At 55.8% G+C, this 9,594-nt stretch overlaps 1 protein-coding gene across 3 annotated transcripts in view; it reads left to right on the top strand.

Annotated features, from left to right (window-relative positions):
* Ttc39a (tetratricopeptide repeat domain 39A) overlaps positions 1 to 9,594 on the top strand; it is a 43,879-nt gene that overhangs the window by 24,191 nt on the left and 10,094 nt on the right. For all 3 annotated transcript variants that reach the window (XM_010610297.3, XM_010610296.3, XM_033767360.1), the window contains exons 6-12: positions 370 to 434; positions 2,019 to 2,118; positions 2,708 to 2,773; positions 4,432 to 4,540; positions 4,901 to 4,968; positions 5,048 to 5,107; positions 5,892 to 6,053. In XM_010610297.3, the coding sequence (XP_010608599.1) occupies positions 370 to 434; positions 2,019 to 2,118; positions 2,708 to 2,773; positions 4,432 to 4,540; positions 4,901 to 4,968; positions 5,048 to 5,107; positions 5,892 to 6,053 (630 nt within the window). The remainder of the gene's footprint in view (positions 1 to 369; positions 435 to 2,018; positions 2,119 to 2,707; positions 2,774 to 4,431; positions 4,541 to 4,900; positions 4,969 to 5,047; positions 5,108 to 5,891; positions 6,054 to 9,594) is intronic.

The raw sequence follows: 9,594 nt of genomic DNA, 5'->3' as shown, positions 1-9,594 counted from the left end.
AAAAAAAAAAAAAAAAAAAAAAAAAAAAAAAAAAAAAAAAAAAGTCTTCACTTCAGAAGGCTGCAAAGGAAAACTTGGGGGAGAACAGCCAATTTCCCAAGATCACATGATTAGCAAGTGGCAAGCAGGGATTCGAACCTGTATCTGGCTAAGTCAAGACCCTGGTTTCCCAAATACGTGGTGGGATTTCAGGGACTAACACTGCCTCACTCACCAGAACGTCAGGGCTACAGGGACAATATATCGTCTAATTCTGGCCCTGCCCCCAGGCCCCTTATAGGTCTGGCTGAAGGAGAGGCAGGTGGACCCTTGTTTAGTCCCTTAGCCTGTGGCACCCCCAGGCCACGTGCTCACATTTCTCTCCCACAGGATGAGAACATGGTGAGCTTTATCAAGGGCGGTATCAAGGTCCGGAACAGCTACCAGACGTACAAGTGAGTGGGGGCTGGTGTATGGGTGGCTGGTGCCATGGTACCTGCTACCATGTCCCCTCGGGCTCTGTGGGAGGAGAGGACTGGCTTGGAGCTGGAAGCCTTGAATACTACACTCAGGGACCCCCAGGCCTCAGTCTTGTGGAGTAATAGTCCCCAGGTTTTCTAGCTGTGTCTGTTCATTTAGCCTTCTGAATACCTGCTCTGTCCCTGTGCTAGGGGAAAATAAGACCCAGACACAGCCTCACCTTGGGGAAGAAGGGAGATAGGCCCAAGAATAGTATTTTAGGGACAGCAGCAGAACTCCTACAGATCTGTAAAGGCCCAGTCCAAAGGCCACTTTCCCAAAAAGCTTTCCTTGATCTTCAAGTTGATGGAGATGCTACATGCATGCATGTGCACACACACACACACGCACGCACAAGCTCCCCGAGAGACAGCTTCATTTCCATGCAAGAAAGAATGAAGACCGAGTCCAGAGCACTTTTACCCAGCATGGTTCCATAGTCCCATATCTACAATCCAAAATCAAATAAAGCTCTTTGAGCCCAGTTTGCTTCCCCTATATTTTACATTAAAACGTATTTCCTGTTAAAAGTTTACTTGGGACACCTCACGCTCATCTCCCCCGTCCAGTGTGGCCGTTTTGCTGCAGAGCTGGGTGTTGCTCCTCAGTGTGACGAGGTGCTGCTGGGGTGCAGTGCAGTGTAGGACGCGGACACTGCGTTACCTTGGGGACCTGTGCCAGAACTGTCGAGGACAGGCGGACAAGTGTTCTGGGGTCTCCATTCCCGAAGCGCACACCTGGTCAGGCCGCCCCACCATCTCCAGGCTCCTCCTGCTCTGGTCCTCCTCCCTGGAGCTCTCCTCTGCCCTCCTTGCGCCTCTCCCTGCACCCTCTGCCTCAGGCCCTGTGCCTTCCCTCGGTTCTCCAGCTGGCTCCTCCTCAAGGCCTTCTCTGTCAGGAACACTATACCAGGCCGACCCCAGCTCCTCCTCCAGGTTTCTGCTCAGATGTCACCTCACAGCTTAAATGTCACCTCCTCCAAGAAGCCTTCTCGTTTCCAACTAGGTCAGGCCTCCGAGTTCTCCTCCGAGGCTCTCATTACCCTCACAGTGACTCGATGGGGGATGTCCTGGGGGACTGTGCCTGGGAGCTCTGCTCCCTTTGTCTTGCGGTGGCTGCAGAGAAGCCATTGATGGAGACCTTGAGATGCTCCCAGCCCAGGAAAGAGACAGGCCCCTCTTTAAAGCCTCTGTGCTGGCCCAGGCGGGCTGGGCTCTGCACTCAGTGCAGTTGGTGACCAGGAGAAAGAGGGTCACATCCCAGCCAAGTGAACTCTGGGAAGCCCACCTGAGTGAGCGGGTGTCGTGCCCCCCACCCCCAGCACTGAGCAACTGATGACGTTTTGGTTGTGCAGGCAGGGACAGGATGTACTGACATTAGGTGTTGAGGACCCTGCACTGTATGGGATGGTCCCTTCTCCCCACTGAGGAATTCTCCAGCCTGGCAGGGCACACCAGGTCCAGGCTCGCCGCCTCGGGCTCCCCGGGTGTGGTTGGAGTGAGAATTGGTGCTTCCCTCAGGGAGCTGGACAGCCTGGTGCAGTCGTCGCAGTACTGCAAGGGGGGAAGCCACCGGCACTTTGAAGGAGGGGTGAAGCTTGGCGTGGGAGCCTTCAACCTGGTGAGTGGGAGCCGCCCGTGTGGGTTCCGGGAGATCCCTGCTCCTGTCGCCTCTCGCGTGGTCACTGCTGAGCCGTCCCAGAGGGGCAGCTGGGGTAGGTGGAGGGTGCTGGAGCGGGTTCCAGGGACATCTGCCTATCAGGTTGGTAGCTCAAAGTCCCCTGTGGTGGGGCTCATCACAGCACTGGAATGCAGTGTACCAGAAATGAAAGATTTTTCTGCCCCGGGAAGGTAGTTGCTAGATTCTTGTCACTGGCAGAAGAAAAAGGCCTGGAAACAACTGGTGACCCATGGGGGACAGAGAGCCACGTCCTCTTCTGGAGGAGCTGGGGAAGGTTTGCTGGGGAAGGGAAGTGAGCAGAGTCTCCAGGTGGCGAAGGGCGCTCCGGGCAGGGGGAACAGCGTGAGCTGGGATGAGGCCTCCGAAGCCCTGTCAACGCTCAGAGGAGGGGGAGCTGCTCACAGGAGCGCGACCAGAGACCTTCTGAAGCCTGTGTGTGTCGGGGGAGGTGGCAGCTCTCTCCCTTGGGGTAGGAGCTCCCTGCCCCACTGTGGGGCGCCTCATGTGCCCACAGCCTCTCGTTCTGCAGACCCTGTCCATGCTGCCTACGAGGATCCTGCGGCTGCTAGAGTTTGTGGGGTTTTCTGGAAACAAGGTAAAACACCTGCCTTCTAGTCCCTTCGACCTGCTCAGCTCCAGGACTGGTGCTGGGCTGGACAGGGTGGGGTGGAGGAGCTGCAGTGCCTGGTGGCCACTCCTCACTCGTCCCCCTCAGTGTGTGGCCCTGGACAAAGCCCAAACCCTGTTGGTCTCGGTCTTCACTCCAGCGGCATGGGCCTGTGATCGCTGCCTGGGCCCTCACAGGTTTGGGGGAAAAGGGAGTGTGAAGAACAGCTCAAGGGGCCTCGGGTCATCTGCTCTGGGCCTGACAGGTGTCAGACACCTCCTCAGTCAAGACTAAGCACGTTCTGCCCTCCAGGACCAGTTTTGGCATTCCCACCTCATCCCGGAGATGCACACGGAGCCTTCCTGTGCAGCAGACCTTGAGTTGGGGAGGCAGAGAGCTTAAACCTCTGCTGAGGGCAGGAACATGTGAACCAACCCCCCTTGAAGGCAGCAGGTCAAGGAGGGCTCCCTTGTAGCAGAGGCCTGGAGGTCAGGGCCTGGGTCCGTTCCAGTCCTATCCTCTTTACCCTGACCCCCAGCAAGCCTCCCATTCCACTTCCCTCAGCCTCCTTTGAGGAAAACCAGGGGCTTGGTATAGGCCAGGTGAGCATTGCTCAGATGGGCATTGGCCCTTCTGGTATCTGCCATTTCATGGGCCTCTGTATTATTGTTATTCGTATATTATTTTTCTCAAAAGCAACTAGTAAATTTTACTTGAATTTATTTAAGAGAAACATTACTACGCTCAAACCCATAATGTTTGCATTAGAAAATAATCATAAAGATAAGTAATACAAGAGCCACACAATCTTATGAACTAGATGATGGGTCACCACAGCTCAGCTAGAGGTTGCTTCTGTCTGAGAAGGGAGAGCAGGGCCAGGCTTCCCCTGACCCTCTTTGGGAGGACAGAGGACTGAAAAGGAAAGTCCCTTGTGTGAGGCTGGACGCCTGGGGTCACCTGTCCCTAGGCCCTGAAAATCTCGGTTGTCATCTGCAGCCCACCTCAGCTCCAAAGTCCCTTGAGTTTAGTTTTCTACAGCAGGGCCTCGGGGGGCCAGTGGGGTCTCTATGCTGATGGGAGGGAAGGCACCAGGAAGGACCAAGGTGGGACAGTAACCCTAACTGCAGCTCCAGCCTGGGTCTAGTCTTTGTCCCAAAGGCAGAGTAGGGGTGAATATGAGATGGGTCAGGCTTGTGTTTTAGAAGGAATGAGTACTGTGGAAGACAGGAGCAGAGTGGCTCTGAGGCTCTCCCCCAGGAGCCTTCCTGGGTGCCAGGCCTCGTGGCCCCATCCTGGTGGGAACCAGTGAGAGGATCATCTGCCTCTTGTCCTAGATCCTCCTGCCCAGGCCCATGGCTGGCAGGCACACACAAGGAGCCACAGAGTGAGGCTGTGGAGGCGATGGGGACACGGGCGAACCGGCCACGCCTTAGCCAGGTTTGGCAGCACCGGGAGGAGCTGAGCACAGAGAGGCAGCCCCTCACTATGGACACAGGCTGGGAGTGGCCACCCTGGCCTCCGTGGTTGCAGATTCTAAGCCCAGCCATCCCCCGTCTCTGCTGTGGCGGCAGGGCCCTCACAGCTGCCTGGTGACCTCCCAGGCCCGGCCCTCACTGGGAGCCTCAGGCTGTCCTTTCCCCCAGGACTATGGGCTGCTGCAGCTGGAGGAGGGTGCGACGGGCCACAGTTTCCGCGCAGTGCTCTGTGTCATGCTGCTGCTCTGCTACCACACCTTCCTCACCTTCGTGCTCGGTAGGAGTCCTTGGGGCTGGTGGGCTCTAGGGGCGATGGGCTGCAGGCCTGCTCAGGCCCCTGGCACTGGGTTAGAAATAGCAGAGCCATAGCCACAGTCCTCTCATCTGTGAGGGGATGGGTGGTGCCCATCCCGAAGAGAGCTTGAAATGTGGTCCCTGGGGTTCTTCGGGACAGACTTGGCAGATACTGGTTCCTGGTTATTGAGCCTGTTGTGTGCCAGGGTGAAATCTGCACTATCTTGTTTAATCCTCATGTCACCCGGAGCTAGGAAGAATTATGACCCCCATTTTTCAGAGGGGCAGTAGCTTACTGGAAGGAGGGGAGGAGCTGGTGGTGACCCTCTTGCCACCTCCTCAGGTACTGGGAATGTCAACATCGATGAGGCAGAGAAGCTGTTGAAGCCCTACCTGAATCGATACCCCAAGGTGAGCCTACCCCTCGCCAGGCACCTCAGCCCTTACGCGCCCTGTGGACCCGCACAGATTCTCACATGTGTCACTGCAGGGTGCCATCTTCCTGTTCTTTGCCGGGCGGATCGAGGCCATTAAGGGCAACATTGACGTGGTGAGTGACGGGGGATCCTGGGGGTCTCCTGGTCCAGCAGGACGTCAGGCAGACAGGCATCTACAGGGACAGAGCAGGTGGGAAGGGGGGAGCCCTAGAGAGAGCAGGGGTGGGAGGGCACTTCTGACTGAGGCAGCCTGGGAAGGTCAGAGAGGCCATTGTACTCGTCCTCTAGGACTTTGGCAGGCTGTGCAGGGCAGTGTTGCTCCTGGAAAGGGCGAGCTCGAGGGAGGCAGGGTGAGGAAAGGCTGCTTGCTTAGGGCATGGTGATTAGGTGGACCCTAGTGAGCAGAGTGGAGAAGCCGAGGGCTGAGGGAGTCATAGAAAGGGATAGGGATGGTGAGCATCATGGTCCCGGCACCAAGCCAAGGCCCGCTATGGACCCCAGTGTGGAACTCGGGGTGTCCAGTTAGCCCAGGCAGGACAAATGTCCCCAGTCCTGGGAACCCACAGAAACTACCAGAGCCTTGGAGTTGGCTGTGAAGCACAGTGTCACGTCACTGTAATATTAACACCGTCCACTGCCTGTTGCCTCCTCCAGTGTAGCTGTGTCCCGCCTTTTCATTGAATGACTCCAAATCTAGAGTCCGAGGGCAGTGGGCCCGTGGCTTTGAAACGCAGGGTATAGAACCAGGACTGGCTCCCCGGCCCCACCTGGGTCCGCATGGGGCGGTGCCCCCGTGTGCTGGAGGCCAGGCTGCTGCGGGGTGGGAGGTTGCAGAGGACACAGAGGGTAGCCGGGTCCCAGTGGGCAATGGCCAGGCTGACCAGCTAGTTCCCACAGGCCATTCGGCGGTTCGAGGAGTGCTGTGAGGCTCAGCAGCACTGGAAGCAGTTCCACCACATGTGCTACTGGGAGCTGATGTGGTGCTTCACCTACAAGGGCCAGTGGAAGATGGCCTACTTCTACGCTGACCTGCTCAGCAAGGAGAACTCCTGGTCCAAGGTAGATGGGGGTGTGGAGAGGCCAGGCCACACCCACATTGGCCATAAGTCCCAGACCGATGGCCAAATCAACCTCCGACAGCACAGATGTGCCCCCTGGAATTGAAACAGAACCTTAGGCTCTCACAGGATTCAGGGTTGGAAGGCACTAAAATCCTCAAGCACCTTAGGAACTTTACTTCTGTGTGTGCGAAAGTCAGAACCGGGGCCTTGTACATGCTGAGCTCACCCTCTACCACTGAGTTGTGATCCCAGTTATAACGTGTTGGTTGAGACATTTATTGAAAAGGGGCAGAAACATGAGTCATGTTCGGGCACATGCTGTCCAGTAGAATTGTCTGCTGTAGTAGAAATGATCTGTGTTTGCACCATCCCAGTATGGTAGCCACTAGCCGTAGGCATATTCAGCACTTGAAATGTACAACTTGAAAATTTCACATCTTAAAATTTTTGTTAATTTCAACTGATTAAACTTTAAAGTAGCTGCGTAAGACTAGTGGCTATTGCACTGGACTGTGCCTGTGTGGAACACGGCCTCATTGGCTCACAAAGTCTAGACAAACCTGACTTCACGTAGGACTAGATCTAGAAATTCAAAACACATCACCGTCTTGCCATCAGTGACTGTGTTCTCTTCTGTGAAATCTTTTTGTGCCAGCAGATTCTCTTTATGTGACAGAGTGACCACAGGCCGCCCCGGTACTCGTCTTGTCCTTGGCTTTAACTGCAGTCTCACAGTTGAGCCTACTGGCCTGGCTTAAGTCCTTTGTCAATGACTGGAAGAAAGACGGGGGAAGACGTCTCATGAGCTGAGAGTAGGGAGAGTAGTGGTTCTGTAGAAGGAAGATGAGACATGCCTGGAAACAGCACATGCACGTCCATGTGTTTGTGTGCACAACTGTGTGCATGTGTGTGTGTGTGTTTAGGGATTAACAAGATGCCACATAAGCAAAAGAGGTGCCCCACCCACCACAGATGAAACTTGCCACGAAAGTGTTGAATGGCAAGGATTAGCTATTTTCATCATAGCAGGAGGCTTAGAATTATCTAGCTCATTAGAGAGCATCTAAGCTGGCACATAGAATGTGTATCTCCATGACTTTATCTCTGCTCACAGTAGACATTGCTAATCGATCCTGGCACCCTCTCCTTTGAGCCTGGCTGTAACCATGGAAGCTTTCTCTGCAAAGCATTCTAGGCACCGTTAAAACCCATCTGCCCTGGTGCCTGTCAGTGGACCTAGCTGTCATTTGCATCTAGTCTTTGTTTTCACCCCCGCTGTACCTTCTTGTGGAAGTCCCTCCTCAGTGCTGTTGCTTGGGGACCAGGGGAGAGTTCCCTGGGGCAGATGGGGCTCCAGGAGGCTTTCATGGGGCTCTTACTATCTAGCACTTGCCATTTCCTCCACAACACACCCAATGAGGCCAGAGTACAGGTGGTACTCAGGGGTTTGGAGAAGATGCTACTTTCCCAGTCCCCACAGCTGTTGGTGACAGACCTGGACAGGAAGACAGTTCTGAGAGACTCAGAAGTCTCTGCTTTTCCCTTGCTGCTTGTCCTTGGGAGGAGGTGGGTCTGCCTTGCTGTTGACTGTGTCTGCTCACTCAGGAATAGCCCCATTCCTCATCTCCCACTCCCAACAAGAACAGAGCCTCAGGAACCTTTCTGAACTAAAAGTGACTGCCCAAGACTTACGGTGCAGTGAGGCAGACAGCTGGACCCCCACATGGGGAAGGGGAAGCCTGGGTGTCTGCAGGGCTCCTCTGAGGAGCAGCAGGGGAACAGGCCTCCCGTGTGTCAGGGCATCTGCTGTGAAAGCAAGCTGTGTACCCGGCTCCCTCTGCGGCGCTCCTCACAGGGGTTACAATGCCCTGAGTTGTGGGGCCTCATCCCAGCACTTGGCTACCATGGCCTCCGTTGGCTTCTAACTCTCAGAGGGGAGTGAAGGGGGATCCTAGGAGCACAAGGGCAGCCCTGGGAGTCAGGGCCAGCCAGGAGAAAGGAGGGTTTCAGGAAGACCAGACCCCTGAGCTGAGTGGAGAGTGTAAGGTGCAGAGAGGCAAAGCACGAAGACCGGAACCAGGGAACAACAGGAGCACCAAGGTTCTGTAGTGCCAGCATGAGGGCTTATGGGGTAGGCATGCAGCGGGACAGGAGGGACCCTCCTCTGAGCTGGCAGCTGCTGCAGGACAAGCCTCATCTGCCTGACACAGACTCAGGGAGCAGAGCCCAGGAAGTAGAGATTGGTGATCAGATAACCCTGGGCGACTGGGCTTCCACTGGAGGGCAGCACCCATTTTCTGTTACCTGCTGGTGAGCTGCATGCCCACCACTTAGGTTGCTGCATCCATTCTGTCACCCAGTGGCCCCGCAGAGGGGAGCTGTCTGGAGAGAGAGGTGGGGAATGAGTCTGACAGCGGACAGTGGAGTCCTGGGCCGAGGAACAGAAGCCCCTGTGTGGGACAGGGGGGCGAGGAGGCATGGGGTGGAAGTGGCAGCCTGGCATGAGCCAGGAAACAAGTTTGGGGCAGGTCAGAAGGGCCTCTGTGGCTCTTTGGGCTTTATTCTAACAGCAGGGGTGGGAGGAGCCTTTGAACTCTTGGGTTCAGGCTTATGCATGCTGAGCATCCCCATTACCAGGTCACCTTCTTGGCCAGGAATACAAGAGCGGACGTGACCCTGCTTGAGGCTCGTGTGCTAGTGAGGAAGGAGACAGGAAGCACTCAGGCAGATGTACAGCGTACCAGGGTCAGGTTCTGTTGTGTGGGCAGCTGGGGAGGCTGCAGGATACGTGAAGGGTGAGGCCACATGACTGCCTGGAAGAAGACATCCAGGCTGTGTCTGGGAGCAGCTGGAGGCCAGCATAGCTGGACTTTTCAAGTGAGGGGGAGACAGTAGGAGAGGATGTGGGAGAGGAGGCTGGGGGAAACTGAGTCTCAGACCATGGTGTGGGAAATGGCCTGGAGGGGTAGAAGCAGGGGCAGGGAGCTCAGTTAAATTATACAGCTGAGGACAGTAGAAAGACTCGGATCTTGGAGCAAGTAGGCAGTGGCGGTAAGGTAACTGAAGGGAGGATCTGGTTGCTTCCATGTCGAGGGCAGAGGAGAGGGAGAGGCCAAGATGTAGGGTGGACGAGAACAGGTTTCCCTTGAGGAGGCGTCCCACAGACCCCACTGAGACCAGTTTTCCCTCTCAGTAGGAAGACTGAAGTGATGGCCTCCAGCATGCGCAGCTGCCAGGTGGAGGCTGTTTTCCACCTTCTGCACAGGCGGGACTCCAGGATGTCCCTCTCCCTTCACTACCCTTGTGTTGAGTCTTGCCACTGGCAGGTGTTTTCCTTGGCAGCAGCCCCAGGAGCTGCAGTTCAGGACTCGGCCGTGTGAGGGCAGCATGGAGCCAGACACCTCTCTCTTACTGGGACTTGCGGGTGTCACGCAGGGCTGAGGCTCAGGCTGGGCAGGGCGTTTCCTGCCAGCTTTTTTTTTTTTTTTTTTTTTTTTTTTTTTTTCCCTCCCGGGGCCCCTGGGGGTTGGGGCAGGCCC

Source organism: Fukomys damarensis, unplaced genomic scaffold, assembly GCF_012274545.1.
Source record: "Fukomys damarensis isolate Sample0158 unplaced genomic scaffold, DMR_v1.0_HiC HiC_scaffold_23, whole genome shotgun sequence".
NCBI lineage: Eukaryota > Metazoa > Chordata > Mammalia > Rodentia > Bathyergidae > Fukomys > Fukomys damarensis.
This window is presented reverse-complemented; position numbering and strand designations above follow the sequence as displayed.